This window comes from Nipponia nippon, unplaced genomic scaffold (assembly GCF_047370975.1).
Source record: "Nipponia nippon isolate SJK-2023a ecotype South Korea unplaced genomic scaffold, ASM4737097v1 scaffold_1, whole genome shotgun sequence".
NCBI lineage: Eukaryota > Metazoa > Chordata > Aves > Pelecaniformes > Threskiornithidae > Nipponia > Nipponia nippon.
The window spans coordinates 109166744-109184897 of NW_028262290.1; the positions used below are offsets into that span (position 1 = coordinate 109166744).

At 43.0% G+C, this 18154-nt stretch overlaps 1 protein-coding gene across 2 annotated transcripts; it reads left to right on the top strand.

The window, feature by feature from the left end:
* Positions 1–860: 860 nt before the first annotated feature.
* LOC148057550 (uncharacterized) lies at positions 861–17236 on the top strand. Of its 2 annotated transcripts, XM_087737787.1 has the most exons (4): positions 861–1172; positions 1291–1367; positions 6045–6169; positions 17141–17236. In XM_087737787.1, the coding sequence occupies exons 1-4, from the start codon at positions 1018–1020 to the stop codon at positions 17225–17227; spliced, it is 444 nt and encodes a 147-aa protein (XP_087593913.1). In that variant the 5' UTR covers positions 861–1017; the 3' UTR covers positions 17228–17236. The 2 variants fall into 2 exon arrangements, 1 of the variants encoding a protein (XP_087593913.1); XR_015700078.1 differs by lacking the exons at positions 6045–6169; positions 17141–17236 and adding an exon at positions 1752–3460.
* Positions 17237–18154: the final 918 nt, after the last annotated feature.

Sequence of the window (18154 nt, forward strand, 5' to 3'; positions counted from 1 at the left end):
TTTGGAGATCGGAGTAGCTGGGCATGTTGTGGTTGGGCATCCATGGTTTGGGGACCAATACTGGCAATCAAATTTTGTTTATTTCTTGCTGGTATCTCTACTCTGGCTGTGCTATCGTGGAATAAGCTGGCTCTGTGTGGACCGCGGGTCCTGGGAACCCTGCCTGGGGTGGGAAGGAAGTAACTTCAGGACAGGTCCTGACTCTGAGACCCAGCAAGATGTGAGTGTCCATGCATTCTTCCCCCAGCTCCCTCTTTCCTCCCATCTACACACTGCTTTCCACTGCAAGATAACCTGGGTAGGCAGGCTGGCTTGTCTTTGAACCAAAAAGCTGATCAATTAGCCGGTACTCTTTGCAATAAACCTGCTTTGCTGGCCCAGACACCAGAAAGCATTTCATTTGTCAGCTATGGTTTTGCCTTTGTCCTGCAGGTGATTTCTAGTGCTAAGTGGTGATCCATCACCTTTGAATCATTCTTTCCTAACTGGTCTCACTGTCTGTGGCTCCACCCATTGTATCTATTGGTAGTGGCTTTTCCTTGGTGTGGGTACACACTTTGATTCCTCCATCACATACTGTTAGTCTTGAACCATGGAAGGTTTTGTGGGGAAGCTGCTTCAGGGGGAGAATAGGTGGACTGACAGACAGAGCTGTGTGAGCAGCAACAGATGTTGTCCTGATACCTGATTAGGGGCAAATTTTCAAGCTCTTTTCAGTGCCCTTAGTGCACTAATAGACCTTAATAGCCCAAACCAGCCTCATGTGGGTCCCCACACACACCCTCTGCCAATGGACCCAGGAGCCCTATTTAAGGGCAGTCCTGGGCCTTTAGTTCTTGCCTGAACTATGTTGTGGGCATGCTTGCACTCAGTTCTGTCTCTGACCTAGTCTCCTGGGTGGACCTCCAGCTCTGTCTCCTGCTGCTTGTGACTGGACCCTGGAATGTCCCCTGGCCCTGATCCATCAGCTTGCCCTGTAGGGGATTCTCACTGGAGCATGTTATCCCCACCCTGTTTATGCCCTATGGGATGGCAACCAAGTTGGTGAGGACACTGCTTGCATTGGGGGTCACCCTTGGCTTCTGGCTTATCCTCTCTCATGAAGCAACCCTGTTCTTGCTGTTCTCCAACACACTCATAGATCTTGGTAGGGATACTCATTTGAAATTTTGGTAAGGGATTATCTTGTGTGCTGTTTGGTTACCTAGTTTTAGTGTATCTTGTTCAAAAAATGCAAGTTGTGCTTATCATAAAGCAATATTTAATCTCTACTCTTCCCTTATAAAATAGGTATGAGGCTCTGGAAGTGGAAGCAAACAATGATGAAGATGATGGTCTACCTAGGTTGGAGGTGTCACCAAAGTTGAGTGAGTGACTGAGGTCACTTGGTTTGTTCAGCTTGGAGAAGAGAAGGCTGAGGGGTGACCTCATTGCAGCCTATACCTTCCTCAAGGGGGGGCAACGGAAGGGGAGGTGCTGATCTCCTCTCTCTGGTGACCAGTGATAGGACACGATAAAATGCAATGAAGCTGCATCAGTGAAAGTTCAAATTGGACATTAGGAAAAGGTTCTTCGCTAAAAGGGTGGTTGGTCATGGCACGAAGCCTGTCGGAGTTCAAGGAGCAACTGGATGATGCTCTTAATCATATGATTTAGTGTTAGGTAGTCCTGTGAGGAGCAGGGAATTGTATTCAATTATTCTTATGGGTCTCTTCCAACTTGAGATATTCTATGATTCTATGATTTGACAGGACACTTCCTACTGGCTGTATGGAGGCAATGCTGTTACAGGAACAAGGCATTTCGCCGAGGAAAATGAACATTGTATGGAAGGCCACGCTTGCTGATCTAACTCTAGTCATCATTTTAGAAAGACAGAGCAATTTACAGCCAGTTGGGTATGAGGAAGTGATGCCGCTTGATGAGTTAGTAGGACTTCTTGTATGTTCTTTTCCGCCTGCAGATGGGTCAGCTGTGCTGCTGAACAGCCAAAATGGCCTCTGACCATGGGTTGAGCAGCCCAATAGCATAAGAAAAGTTACAGTCTTGCCTACTGATTAGGGATTGGAAAAAGGGCTTTTCAACACACCAGCTTACACACAAGACCTCTGTAACCTTGATAATGTAGCCAATTCCCTGGACTGCAGAGCAAAAAAGGGTGAAAAGAAGAGTTAATTATCCTGCATGGGCTAGCCATAGACCTAAGCTAATAGTAGCCGTCAGCAGCTAAAGCAGACAGGGGTCAACGAGCTTTGCTCTCTCCTCCCCCACCAATGAATCCACAACCACAGCTTGGAACATGTTGTAACTGTCAGTCATTGTATAGGTAGCAAATTACTGAGCACCTTAAACAAAGAGGAAAGAAAAGGGCATGTACCATCAGAGGTTAATTTGTAAAGCATGATGGCCCTTGGGCCTACAGAAGGGCTCCACAGCTTCATTCATACAGGTTATTTTGGAGTGAGTTGCTCTGCGAGGAATTTTCCTTGAATGTTCATTAGGCTTCAGTGATGTAGAAATTGGGTTAAGTGTCCCCTGAACAAGGAACATGGCAGTAGCCATGTCTCAAGAGGCAACCTAAACCTTAACCCATATCTAGGTGATACCTAACTCATTCAGGAGCTGTGGAGGTGATGGAGTCTGGTTTCCTATGGCTTTGTCTTGCAGTGGTGTTCTGTGCTGTCTAATTAGATGAAAACTCCAGTTGTTTCCCCAGGACTAGAGAGTTCACTCTTTGCACTCAGCCAAGGCGTCCACACTGTAGCCTTCTCAGTGGGAGAGTTTATGAGGGTTTTCTCCTCACTATCTGCTTGCCTATTTGCCTAGCTGGAGGAACTTAAAATATCTGAGGCTGCCATGTCCTCGTTATATTGGACTGGTTGGCCAGCAGGATCAAAGGTTACTGGGAGAAAACTGACTCAAGGTATGCATAGACATAAACATACACACACAGTGTGCAATTATATTAACCTCATCATTGCCTTAGGAAACTAAGCTACAAGCAGTATGAGATGTAGGAGGATTATATGAAAAACAGTATTTTCCTCACATAGCAAGATAGCCAGTTAAGTTTGTTTGGACAGCTGGTGGTTCAGTGACATCTGAACACACACACAGAGAGAAAATTATCAGCAGAACGAAAGGGGACAAAAGAAATGCACCTTGAAAATATACACAAGTTACTACCGTATTTTTGAAGTGCAGGTGTGCTCATAATACAATATACACACACAGGTATACTGAGCAGTGGGTATAATTTAAGGTATGTTACTTAAAGCAAGCAGAATTGTTTTCATTCTCCTTGTAGAAATAAAGAACAACATATTCAAGATTTCTGGCGGAATTAAATTTTTAAACCTACATGTAGTAGAGTGCTGTCCTGGCTATAGTGGACAGCAAGTCCATCTGCAATGTTTTCTTTTGAAAGAAAAGGAATCCATTTCAAATGTCCAAAACACAACCATCTAGCCATGGCCAAATCGATTTGTCCTAAGCATCCCCTTACAGATGATTATAGGCTACATTTGGCTCTGCTTCTTGTTTCACATGGAACAAGATGCTGCGGCTGCTTCTCTAACCTATACACTGTCGTAGTGGTCACGATGTGGTTACAGAATTTCCCACTGCTCCAGAGCTGTTGTGTGGATGTTAGATTAGGGCAAGATGCTGTTCACAATGCTCAAGTTTTGCCTCATTGCAAGGCTATTTTTGGGTGAGTTGCTCCGCAGAGAATTCCTCCCCAGCATTCAATAGGCTTCGATGTTGTAGGAATTAGGTTAGGTGTCAGCTGAAATCTGCAATTCTGTCTGGTGTAATTGTAAATGACTGAGGTTAAGTTGTAGACAGCAAGAACCAGCTACTTAAATTCATAGTGACTTGTACAATACTTGGTATGTAGTAAAATAATAATTCATAAAAGCAAGGATGGCAGCATTTAGTTCTGAATGATATCTATGGAGCTATTTTCTTTCTTTGAAGTTTAAGTATTGAAAGCACTAAGTACTTGTGCACAGCTGAGTTCATTGTAGACCTTTCTGAAGGCAGCTATGAACATATTTACCTATCCAAGCTTGAGTAAGCCACTGGTAAGTGCAAAATATTGTCAAGTCTGTTTTGCGTTCTCTCAGTTAATGTTTTGATGTCTTTTCAGCTTTATGCTACCACAAAATTGTCAAGACACAGACAAAGCATTTTTTCTTGGCTCCCAACCATATCATAAACTCCGCAGGCTTATAAGCAGTATTTATTCTGGTGGCATTCTCTAATGCAGCAAGTAGAAAGATGCCTAACAGAGAAAAGAGAGCTGCATCTCTCAAAGATAAATTTAATACAAATAATTGCTAATAGAAGAAGTTTTACTATACTGTGGAATAAAAGTTTCAAAGGCTAACTGGCCACAGATTGCAATTATTCTTGTATAAAAGCTGCTTTGAACTGTGCATGGCAATCTGACGCCCTGCTTGGGACTGCTGGAACTGAGCGATGATCTGGCAATATTCCTCAGGGAACCTTTCTTGGCATGCCTTGCACTCAGCCCGCTCCAAACCCGGCCTTCACAGAGAAGCAGGGAAAGAAATAGCATAGAGGCATTTCCTACAACACATTCCTTGTAGCTGTCCTACAACTTCATTGAACTTTATGCAGGAGGTGAAGAAGCCTCTGTGTGGAAGACAAGGAGCATCCCCAGGTCCCAGCGATGAAGGACCACAGTCCCTTTCCCTCCTCCCTCTACTCCCTGTATCTGTACAGATAAATCTGTATCGGGTATTGCAAGCCACGGACATTCAGAACTCTGTCACACAGAAATAGTGTCAGGCATCATGTCATCTTAATAAATATGGGATCTGCTTCTTCGCCTTTTGGTAGTGTATCTACAGATCAGATTTTCAGGCTTTTTATTTTTTTTATGTTGAGGGAAAAGGGATTTACTTCTCTCTCTTTTATTTATTTATTTATTTATTTATTTATTTATTTATTTGCCAGTCATTTCAACACCAATTTTTAAAGTTTTCCTGCAGTACCAATGAGCATGGCATTTTCTTTAAAAATATGCAGACTGGAATTCTCTGTTAAACCAAGGTAGAGGATTTAAGAAAGATACCGAGTATCACAGGTTTCACAGTAGAATAAGTCTTGTCTAAACTATTATTTATAAACATGGACTAAGTGAAATAGGAAGAATCCAATGAATAGCAAAAGCACAACCTTGATAACATGCATAAGAATCAGACAGGCGTCACAAAAGGATGCCTGATAGCAAGATAAAAATCAAGTAATTCCCTTATCAGATGAGAGCATCATGAAAATGCCCTCACATAAGAGCTTCAGGACCCTGGAGTACTGAACACCTCTGAAAAACTTCAAGGTTGCAAGAAATATAAGCAAGTATTGAAAATAATTGGGGACTGTACAACCAAGGAGAAAGTAGTTAGGGGATGCTCTAGAGGTCTAAACTCCTTAAAGGAAATGCAGCATAGCCAACCTGCAAAAGCTTGATCAGGAGAATTGTCTTCATATACTACAGACTCAGCAAACAGACCATCTTAAATCAAGGCATAATTTGTACCCTCTGAGACTCACTTATCTCAGTTGAACCATAGTTTTGGATTGAAAAAAGGAGGAGGGTAGATTTAGACTAAACACAAAGAAAAAAATTTTCACGATGAGGGTGGTGAAAAAGTGGAAAGGGTTTCCCAGAGAGGTGGTAGATGCCCCATCCTTGGAAACCTTCAAGGTCAGGTTGGATGGGGCTCTGAGCAACCTGATCTGGTTGAAGATCTCCCTACTCATTGCAGGGGTGTTGGACTAGATGACCTTTAAAAGTCCTTTCCATCCCAAAGCATTCTATGATTCTACGACCATGGAGATTTTAGCAGTTTGTACCATTTGAATGCAGTTTTTTGAATACCCATACAATTGGCAGATGTTTCTACAGGGTTCAAATCCTGCCGTGGAGAAAAAAGACTCTCTTGGGTCTCATGGGCTGTGGTTCAGGCCCCAAAACAACTGGGCACCTCATTTGCCTGCTGTCATTTCTCAACCAGGACTTCCAGAAGAAGCCGTGATAGGCAAGTATCTCTGTCATCCCAGAGCTGTGCAGTTCAGAGCAAGACCACCAACACTCAACAGATGTGTCTGCCTCACCACAACCTTTTCACCAAGAAGTCAGGTAAGGCCTAAATTTCCTTAATGGGGTGAGCAGGGCTATTGGAAAGTCCTGTGCAAGAGCCATAGGCATTCTTTATTCCTAATTCATATGGCTTGGCTTTTGGGAAGCAAATTATTGGTCTGTGCTGGTATGCAATCACCTTTTAATCAAGTGACTGAGGCTTCTTTTTTGCTATTTAAAAATTGAGGCCTGGTAATGAACTATAATGATTCACTGGGAGCACTTTTCAGGTAAAGGTCTCAAGTAGCATCCTTAAAATTTCACAAAACTCTTGCGCGGTAAGAATTAATGACTGGCTCTACAGATGGGTACATTTTGCCCTGGGAAGGCAAGAGGCCAGTTTCGTATAAGCAATTAGAACCCCATGGTACCCATACACTTTGGCAAACATGGGCCACGGTGTTTTGCCCACAGTGGGAACATGGGGTGGGTGGTGCTTGGTTGCCCACATGTTTTGCCTGCTAGCCATATTCTCTAGCCATTGGGCTCTTCTGCCTGGAGTGGCCGAGTGCTGTGGTCAAGGTGTACTGCAGGCTACTGCATGTTTTGCATGAGACGTGCTCTGGCTACAAGGCAGCCCAGCTTTTGTTTGCTTCCTTCTTCAGATTGCTTTTTACCTGGGCTCTAGCTAATACTTAGGAGATTATAACAACCTAGGCAGTGAACAAAGTAAAATGCAGAACTCCTAATAATAGCCACATCGGACTGAAAAATACTAGCTGTAATCCTTTGTGTGTGTGTGTGTGTGTCTGCATTTTCCAGCATCTATAAAATCTTATTGCTGAAGTATTAAAATACAGCAGATGTTGGTCAAGCATTTCTACAGACTTAAAGCCATGCTTCCATAACCGTCTGTTCCTCCTGGAGTGAGAGACTGGGGAATGGTAAAGCTTTCTTGTGTGTTTTACAAAGGCAGTAATCCTCATGTGAGCTGTTTTAAGAGTGAGCCGAGTTCTCTGTTGAGATGCTTAGTGGGGAAAGCCTCTGTATGCAGAGGGCCAGCCCGTTGCAGATGCTTGTACTCTCCTGCAGTCATCCCATCTCTTGGAGTTTGAGGGCTTAGTATTGGATCTGATGTCATTTGGGAATGTTTGCTTTGTTTTCAGTAAGCATGTTTGCTAATTCCATCTCACTTGACTTCTCATGTTAGTGTGTGTGGATTGTCTACTTGCATTCTTCGTACCATGTTCACCATCTGATTTCTTCCTATAGTGCATTAAGCAACACAACTAGTTATCACATTTGTGCACAGGAATGTTTGAGGGGAGCTTTATTTCTCCAGAAACAAATACCAAGCCATTAATTAAGTGCATTTACAAAAAAACCCAGGAAATTATGTTGTGCCAAGAAGGTGTGAGTATAAGAACTGTTGGTGAATTTGATCACTACTTTTTTTTTTTCTTAAAATCATAGACCATTTATATTCCTATATAGAAAAAGTCAATAATATTTCCAAAGCATGTTTAATATTTCTGAAGCAGACTTAACTCTTAGAGGATTCTTCTTTCCTTATCTTTTCCTACGTGCAACGTGATGTGCTCTCTTCAGGCACTGTTCTCATACGTACAGATCGAGTCATCCATTCAGGGAACAGAAACCACGTTCCCGTGCTGAGTCACGCTGGCCAAATATAGAGTGCCAAGCATCAAAAAATGTAGAGGATCCTTTGCTTCACAGAGCTTTTTGAAATGGAACGCTTCTTAAATATTATAAACATCTGTTGAGCGATTCTGACAAATCTGTAAAATTCATTACTACAGCATAGGAAAAGGAGTAGTTCCAAGAACAGATGAACTGATGAAACCTATTTTCCTATAAATTTCTATTTGATTAAAGAAATATGTAGAAATCCTGTAAGAGTTAAATCTATTTAATTATTCTAGTCTTTGGTGTGTGACGAGGGTGAGAAATTCAGTGGAAATCTTTTTCATTACAGAACATTTCTATCTCTCTCTCTCTGAGGGCACTTTCTAGTAGCTAACAAGACTCTGTTTCTTCTCAGAAACCAGGTTAAAGGTACCTTTTATTTTTGGTAACTAGCAGCCACCAAACTAGAAGCGGTGCCTGAAGCGTTAGTAGTAGCAGGGAGGGAGGTGCTGCTGGAGGAGAAACTTAGGAAGATCTCCTAACATCTAACGTGTTGAAAGACAAAGCAATAAAGCAAGTCAGACGGTGATAAAGCTATTTGCCTGCATATGAAATAAAGTTTAAGTCTCTTATAAGTCTGCTTAGGATTGCATTAACTGATAAAGCAGCAGTTTTATTCAGGGTCAAATGCAACCTGGTAGCTGGCAGAGTAGCTTCCTGTTTGAATATACACAATGAGAAATTAGACTGATTTGTCTGGTTATGGAATAGCCAAAAGCATGCTGAGGTGCTTGAGTTCAGGCATCGATCATTGTTTGGGTGCTTTTGGTTTTGGTTTTGGTTTGGTTTTACAGAACTGCTATAAACAGCTTCTGAATAACTTCTGAACTTATGAGAAGTTGCCCTGCTTATGAGGTAGGACAGGTACAAAGTTACACAATACTGTTGCTGTTCACAAACAGCGCTGTTCACGTGTGGCTGAACTCGTACCAGGGCAAAAGTACGGACCAGGCAGCCTGAGGGGAGCAAAGTACCATAAGCCTCTTCCTTCTGGGATGGAGCAACATTCAGCTTATGACTCTAACCAGAACACTGCAGATGCAGTAATTTGACCAGTGCTGTTCAGTCTGTGCTAACTGGCTTGGCAAGGACGATTTGAAAGAACCTGCATCAGATGATTGGACAGGAACCCTGCATGAAGTTTGGTGGAAGGGCTCAGTTCATGGACAGCAGGAGTATCACTAGACCTATTTCTTTTAAAGAACAACAGTCTAACTTCGCAAGTTTATAGGTGATCTAGCAAGCAATACATGAAACAAGACTCAGTTGTGTACCACACATGAGCTGCTCTAAGACTTGAAGCTGTGAGGTGTCTGTCAGACAGTGAAGGGGTTATTACTTGGGTAAAGCTCTCAGCAGAGCTAGCCGCAGTGCCAGGTACTCAGGATATGATGTGCCTGTGATATTTGTTTCTGATAAAATAATATTAATAACCTGATATCCTGTGGGAGGACTCTGGAAGTGCGAAAATTAGGAAGCACAGGCCCATCTGGATTGAACTATTTTCAGATTGCTTCTAAAATTGCACTTAAAATTGGGGGAATCTATATTCTCCACAACCGGTTTTCCTTCTGTTTCCTTTCTCCTCCCAAGTCTTTTCATTTCTGTGTTTCCAAACATAGCAATTTAAAATTACGTGGAAGAAGTCAGGCCATTTGCTGCTGTGCAAAACATTGAACAAGACACTTCTGGAACCTGGCCACCAGCTGCGCTGCATTTAGTCTAGCAAGGCTCCTGCTAATTACATAAGGGCTTTAAAGGAGATAGCAGCTATGATAAATAAGTAAATAAAAATCCCAGCTGTCTAGAAAGTGGGAAGTTTTCCCTTTTTCTCTGCTGTGATTATAAACCCTCCCCTCTGACACTGGAGAAGAGCTAGCAGCACTGCACGCCCGGCAGCATCCCGGCAGCTGCCAGCTACCCCAAACGGCTCAGCGTGCCCAGGAACATCCACGCTAGCCAACGTTGTGCAAAAGGGCTCGCTGGCTGCCTGCGCAGACCTGCACAGCTATTTGAGTGTGTGCTCTGTGAATACCAGCAGTACCACCCAGACTGCAGTCATTAGCCTAAGGTCATCAGTACATTTCTGTGCATGGGAGTGTCTGCATTTTATGTATCACTATGGCTTGTCTGGGTGTGTATATATTTGTTTGTATGCTTGCCCTGTAATGATCCAACCTATCTTACATGTATATTTTACAATATTTTATAAAGTGAGGGTAGATATCATTATCTAAAGGAAAGTGAAGCACAGGGACAGAGGTTATGCCCTTCACTGAAGGATACAGAGCAAGTCATTGGTGCAGCCGTGACCAGGACACGGAGTTTCTGACACGAAGCCTGCAGTCCCCACTAAGCCACGTTACTTTTTGTGCCTCTTCTGTTTAGGAAGCATTATGAATTGTAGATTGTCTAACATGCGTTCATGCTGTTGTGTTCAGAAAGCCCCGTGGCAATGGAGAGAGGAAATTGTATTTCTTTACCTAAGGACCTTTGCCACTACTCTTATTACTGACAACAAGACTTCAGCAACAATTTACATTGACTAAAGCCTGAATGGCAAATAACAGCTAACGAGCACTCACGTGCATCCCTTAGCAAATATTTGACAGAGTGACCTGCCAAGTCCAGCTGCATTCATTTCCAGTGACCAAAGCAGGTGGTCATAGACCCAATTACGATGTGGAATGCTAAATCAGAGTCCTGCAGATGACCCAATCTGACAATTAGTCCAGGGCTCTGCTTTGCTGCAGGTTTGTTTACAATGATCACTTTTTGTTGAAATGATTACTTTTGGTTAGTATGACAGAGTTTACTGAAAAGCAGGTGGTTTGGTTATTTGACAACTTTCAGGTTTTGAATTTTTTCCTTCAGTTTTTTCCCCAGAATTTTTCAGTAGAACAAAAATGTAGAATCACTTGTGGGAGTGACACATGTTGTCCATAAGATGTTTTCTTTAGGAAAGATATTAAAGGAAGCCTAGAAATAAAAATCATTCTTAACCAATAAATTAAAGCACTTCAAAATGTCTGAACAGACTGAAAAGAATATTTTGGATTTTTTTGTAAACAAAACACTATTTCTGGAAAAATGGAAACAACATGCATTATCCGCACGGCCTGTTCTGTGCTTCTCACAGAAAGCTAAAATTTACATGACAAATGTGCCCACCTCCAAAGTAGACTATAAACTCAGAAAACCAACCAAATAAATCACTTTGCAAGAGACAAATACTTCCCTTTGGTCTTTTTTTAGACTGTAAGTCCCTTAGGGCAGGGATAGTCTTGATTTTATACCATCTATGGGGCCAACCCACTACTGAAACTTAAGAAGTAATAGTTTCTACCAGACTTGATTCACATCATAAAAATCAGCCTGTGCCCTCTTGTTGACATCTCTGTGTAAGACAGGAATGGAGCAGATATTCGGACTGGATGTTGTTTCATTTTGAGTGGAGTTAGTGAGATAACATGGTGTAGACTGCAGAATTTGCTCACTAAAATAACATAATTTTTTAAATTCATTTCTCAACTCTCTTAATCACATTCTCACTGTAGATTATGAACTGCGAGCAATATATGAATTTAAAGCAGTCAAAGAACGTAAGTGTATTTTTGTGATATATTACATGAGTTAATTTCCATGCTTACCTACCTTCAGGCTGTGTAGTCACTGAACACAGTTCTGTTACAGCAAAAATAATGAAGAAAGAGGATTTTTTTCCCCCCACTCTTTCTTTTTTTTTTATGTGAAGAGGACAAGCTTGAAACAAACTCAATTCCTTCTCCTTCCCTCTCTGCCTCCCCCCGAAATCAGTTACAAAAATAATTCATGAGGCTATAACCTGATGAGTTTGATCTCTTCTTTTGTAGTGGTACCAGCAGACAGGTTGGACCACTGGGCATACCCAACAGCACAGAGCAGAAAATGTGCTTTCTGTCTTGCTATATGCTCTGCTTTTCTGTGGGAAAAAAATATGTGTCCAGAAGTCTTCACAGATAAAATGCTGTTGCCTTTCTTTCTCTGTCGTGGTAAGTTATTTTGGGGAATCTGCTGCTTGGGATGAAGGAAGGTCAGGCAACAAGTGTTAATGGTCCTGAGTATCCTTGTCTTTTGTGAGACTATGCTAGGATCTGTGGAAGTCGTATGTGTGCCTATGGAGGCCAGTCTCTTTTCTTAGTGCTGTTCAAAATTGCAATGCCTCTGCACATGGAAGGACATATGGACAGGTTCAATAAGGTGTTAGAGGAGCACATTCCTTAAATAACTCGTCAGCATCTTGTTCCTGCAATTTGTTGGAAAATAAGATCAAGAGCTTGCTCTACTGCCTGTAAATCAACAGGGCTGTGTTAACTTGGGCAAGCTTGAACGTAGACTGAAGTGCTCCTCACTGGCTTTCCTTATTTTGCTCTTTGTTATGCAGTGTTTTCCTAATATCATGCATACATTGTACATTGAAGCAGAGATTTACTTATTCAGTATTGCTAAGATAGTGCTTCACATTAAAGGCCAGATTCCAAAGCCTTTACTCGTGGTAAGTAGGTCCCTCCTCCATGAGTAATGCCTTGGAGATTAGGGAAGCTCCTAGTGGAATGAAGCATTACTTAACACGGGGTCAAGCTTTAGAGCCTTTCCCCAGAACATTAGGGACAAATATTGTCTCTTCCCCTCCTGTACCTCTGGGTCAATCCAATCCCACACATAGAGATCTTGGGTAGGTTTGTGTGATGTGGGAGTGATTTATGCAGCTAACAGCCAGAAACACGTAGGCGGCAGGCAGCCTGGTATCAGAGTCGAATCAGGGGAACTCAACCCAAATTATTGCCCACCTCTAATTGATATCTCAGAGATCTGGCAGTCCCTAGACCCCCGTCACTCCGCAAGTATTTTCTGTAGCTGGACAGAGCATGTGTCCCACTCCATGAGCTCAGGGAGAGAGCAGCTCCTGAGCTGACACCGGGGAAAATCCCTCTCTGCGATTCAAAACTAGCTCCAGTGGTGGCAGATGAGGGCCGTTCCCTCCCCAGATGAAGGAGAAGAGCTGTTCTGTGTATGTAAATGCCTGAAGAGCTGGGGAGCAGTGCCTAAGGACTTCCACTTTTGCTTGCCAGTATTAATTCAGTGTAACAGGAGAGCAGCTGTACTGTGTCAAACAAAAATCAATGCTTCCATGATACCTCTCCTTCCCCATCCCACCCGACCCCAATGGCTGCCACGGTGTTAGACCTTTCCTGAGAATGATTGCACTTGTGTCCCTGTATTTAATAGCTGTCAATGAACTTGAACTCTTTCATGAATTGCTCATGTACATCACAACATCGTGCAGTGATGAGTTCCACAGCGAGGCTGGGTGCTGAGGGGAAAAGCACAGCTTTGGTAAAATAATGGTGCTGTAAAGTGTGGGCTACGGGGCCCGAAGGAGATGCCTGGTGACCTCTGCTCTTCTTGGGCAAGTCCTGGCAGCACAAGTCCTGGCCCTGTCCCCAACAAAACTTGTGCCTGTAGCAACGCCATTGCTATTTGGGTGGGAGGTAGTCATCTGTGTTAGACCCAGATTTATGAAGACATTGAAGCATTTAATTCTTAAACTTAAAGAAAGTGCTGTGTTGAATATGAAGTCTAATCTGCCAGCTTTGAGTAGAGGCATATTGGTGAAACATCGGAAGAGAGCTTGCAGGACTTGTTATACTTGTTCTGTGAATAAGACGAGGCTTTCCATTTCCCAGACTGTCATTCTGACAAATTTTACAGGCACTAAAGCAAACAAATGCCTTTCCTAGAGAAATGCTGCTATTAAAAATGCTCAGGCTGGATTTTTATTTTTTTTTTAAATGGAAAGAAAGCAAATACATCATTCCACTCTGATTACCAATGGCAGTGAATTATTTGTCTGCTTTGGACCTGCCTATAGGCACATACACAACCATTATGCAGCAAACCCCATTCGAGTTCATTGCCGTCTTTCACACTGGGCTCTAAGTGTAAGTGTAAGTGGGCTCCACATTACAGGCTAAAGAGGAGGGCTGAAGCATCTATACCAGCTGAAACCATGGACTTCGCTGCTCACAGCCTCTGTTCCCCCCACCCGCCCCACGCATACAAAAGAAGGGCCTCCTGCAAGCTTTTACCCTGGTTTTAATCCCTCCTAGAAAATGAAGTGTCAGATGTTCATATTAATGTAGTGGTTAACCAGCCTGTGGTAAGAACTCTTTACTGGACTGGCTTGATTTATACAGCACTCGTCACCACACCAGTAATTAAGAGTGAACAGAGCAGCAATGCCAATGTTGTATCTCATCGACTTTGCCATCTTTCTATGTCAGGGATGAAGCTTCGCTTAAGAAGTGAGAGTGCAGCTGTTCCCTCAAACAGCAAACACCCTCTCGGATATACCAAACCAAAATCATGGTGAAAGGTCAAGATTTTAAGAATATTTAGCATTCCTAAAGCCTGCCCTGGCTGTAAAGCACTATGTAGCTATTAAGTTGTTATTCTTAAAAATTATTTAGCTATTTGTGCTACTTGTTATCCGCATTTTACAGAGGGGAGGTTGGGCTCAGACAGACTTACAGCTTACAAAGCCCTGGCTCCTACTTCAGCATCTAATTTTTTAGGCCACACAGAGAAATTTACCTCCTTTGGAAAAATTTTTCTCTTTTTTGCACTTGTGAGATGCATAGGTCTCCCAGAAAGGCAGTGACGAGCTCTCACTTGTGTTTTTGAGACTTTTTCGTCATAGTTCTTATTTTCCCTTTGCCATCTTCTCTCTACTTGGATAAGCCTGGCGTTCACGTATGGTCAATCTTCTGGTTCTTGAGAAACGGCAAATGAAACGCGACCTCCTTGGTTTCCTTTCCCGAGGGAAGTCCGTGTGAGTCGGCAGCCGACTCTGCAGGGAAGCCTTCTGACTTCTGTGTGGGTTTGTTCAAGTAGGTCTGGCTTCTGTTGCACTTTATGTTAGCTTCAGGGGTGAGATGCAGAGATAAAAACAAAGGTCAGGAGCAGATCTGTGAATGACAAACATCAGGATCGTGGAGCGCATATGCCTCTCCCATTAGCCGTAACAACTTTGGTAACCTTGGACCACACTGATGTCCTGATACAGTCTCTTTAAACTTTAAAAAAAAGCCTCAAGAGAGCGTTCAGACATACTGCAGTGTGCTCCAATTCAAATAAGGTCATGGAGTTGCACTCTCTAAACCTGTCATTATTCCTGAGGCGCTAGCAAGGACATCAAGGGCACATTTCAGCTGTTTCAAGTCAGGCAATCACAGCTCCTTGCCAGTTCCCGATTTTTTAGCCTGGAAGCAAGATTCATGCAGTCACTTCATCTATCGGGCCCCATCCCTGTTAACGAATTTTAACCAAATTCCACGGAAGAGCGAGGACCTCGCAAGCCTTGTGAAACCTGGCGGTAGGTAGGGACGAGAGGTTGCAGCCTCAGCAGCAAGCAGTTCTGTCGCCATCAGCCCACGTGGCCAATTAACATGCATACATCTCCATACTGGCTGCCTCTAATCCAGCTGGCGTTGAAGGGAACAAGAGGGTATTGCAGATGACAAGCAACAAAAGGAAAAAGCAAAATCATTTGTACGAAACCAGTCTCCAGTGGTGCCTCTCCTGAGAGGCCCAGGCATTTGTTTTCCTTCTGCTGTGACCATATAGAAAACAGGCAAGATTTTAAACCACTCATCCATTTGCAGGCTCATCTGCAATTCCCACAAGACCCTCATCTCAAATTAATAGATTAGGCAAGGCCCATAGTGAAAAAGCACTCACTCATCCAAATAAACCAGAAAAGCCAAAGTATCAGTTTGCATGAGCAAGCGCTCGCTGGGTGAGTGAGGGCTAGGCAATGTAGCATGAATACACAAAGGAAGATTATTGACGTTCAAATTGGTAAAACCTTGAGGAAGCTTGAGTCATTGATGATAAATTTCTGTATTCAGAGGAAATTAGTTTTAAAGGAAAAGGAGCTGGTTTAAAATATATTTAAAGTATCAAATTGCATGTATTTATGCCGAAGTCACTTTCCCACTCCCACAGACTGGGAACAGAAATTGTGGTCCTCGCTTGCCTCTTTGAAAACTGCAGCATCAGTTCTTTTACACTCAAATAAGCAGTGAGGTCAGGAAGGAAGCAGGCCTGGAGAAGTTAATGCTCTTGCGCTGGGTCTCATTTCTGAAATGAATTGGGTCTCTAGTTCTGCAGGAGTAGCTGGGAAAGGAAGTAATGCATAAAATCAAATGACGAGGAGCTTGTAGCTGGGGAGATGCTTATGAAGATGGGGTGATGGAGCATGTGAAGTAGCGTACCCAATCTGACCCATTTCAGAAAAAAAAGTGGCAGGAGACAGGTCACTTTATTCTCATATATCCCTGGGCTGGTTTATGGTATGCTTTCTATTACACCAGGATATTGTGTTCTTACCAGCAGTGCAGGATATCACAAGCTGGTAGCTGGGAGGTCTGATGGAGGTTGGAGCGTGCACACGGAATTGATTAGAGGCTCGCATCCTCTCGGCAGCAAGTCACGTGGGGATTTTAAGGTCTGAACCTGAGTTTGGAGGAGAGGAAGCTGTGGAGACAGCTATATCTTAATTACCTCTGGAAGGTTTACTGAAATGCTCAGAGAATTGCTCATCCGTCTGAACAGAAAGGGAGTACTGCCATCAAAGCTGCTGGGAGCTCAAGAAGTAAATAGCAGGGAGTTGAGATCAAACAGATATCCTGAGGTGTGCTGGGGACCACGTTATAAATAGGAAGGAAGAAAAAGCTCAGGGCATTCAGGTGACCCCTCTGAACCCCTCTTTGTAGCCATGTTTTGACAGCAGGTAAAACGTGATGTCAGCCCTCGATAATCTGGTTTATGGACTAACTAACTTTCCCTCGATCCAGTAGCCAGTACCCGATTCCTGAGGACGCAATGGCCAGCCCTGGCTCCTCCCCTGCTTGCTGATGTGTACCGGTGGACCGGCTCTGCAGAGCTGCCTGTTTTTTTTAAGGCAGACGTTTTCAGCCCATTCTTTTCACCACAGATCTTACGTATGTTTTGTATTATCCAGGGTTTTACTTCATCTAGCTTATCTCACAGTATTGCAGGGTAATAGGAATTGCTTGGCATTTGCATCCCACTGCCATTTTCATATCGAGCGGTTTTTTAGGTAACCTGTGAAAGACTGGGTTTGTTTATATTCTGGGTTTGGGATTGGCCCAGTCTGGAAACCTCAAAGACTGAAGTTGGAATCCAGGTCCTGTCTTGCCTTCTAAAGATTAAAACTTCTGTAGGAAGTCAAATACTTTGTTGTTGTTTCTTTTTTTCTAGAAACAGCAGATTGCAGTCAAGGGTACTGGCAAAGAGAAAACAAGAGAAAGGGAAATAAGGAAGAGTGTAAACAAATCCCATTTGTAGAAACATCTTGGTATGGATCAGGAGTGTGCTTTTGAAGGTGATTCCCTTCATGACACGGTCTTGGGGCGCACAAGCTCTGTTCCTTCCAGATGAAGCTAAGCTGAAAGACGTGCTCCAGGGACACACGTAGCACATTCCAACCAGAAATGGACATTCAGTCCATAGGATCACACGAGAGGCAGTCTGAACTAAAACACCCAGAAACACATGCCGTGAAGATGTCAGGACCTCTGGAGCAGCTGCTTTGCCTTACAGATCCAATCCTCCAGCACCACGTTACTTGCCCAGATCTCAGTTTTAAATATTGCACATTACTACACTGACCAAATTGCTGTAAGGCCATCCTCAGGGGCATTTACATTGGCTCCTCCTCATCAGAAAATGAAGATGCCATTGCTGGGAAGTCAGGCGCTGTGCGACCTCTCCGGTCTCCAGAACCTGCCCTTCTGCTCAATCGTATTTGGTGATGGTCTCCAACACACTGCAGAAAACATGTACTTGAGAAGGATTTTGGAAGTTAAAGATAGGATAAAGGGAAAAAGGCAGCTGGCTGCCTGGCCATGTCCTATAGGATTTGTTTCAGCACAGTTGCAGTATCTCTGGGATATAGGTTGAATTAATCATATTGAATTGCCCAGCCTTTGCCCCATATGTCTTTATTATTTAGCTATGCAGTGCTGAATAAAATGTGATAGAATTTTTTTAAGCATTATGACTTATTTTGCTTTAAATAAAAATTACCATCTACCCTGTGGTTAAATGCTTTAACACAGCCTCAATGTACATGACAGAATAACCCTTTTCCCATTCTCTTCAATGACAGCTTTGCTACTGGGCCAAGTTTTCATGTGGAAAATGCAAGGTAATGGCATATCTCTGGAGTCACAGGGAAGAAACAAGCAATGAAGTGTCTATAATTATTAGGGG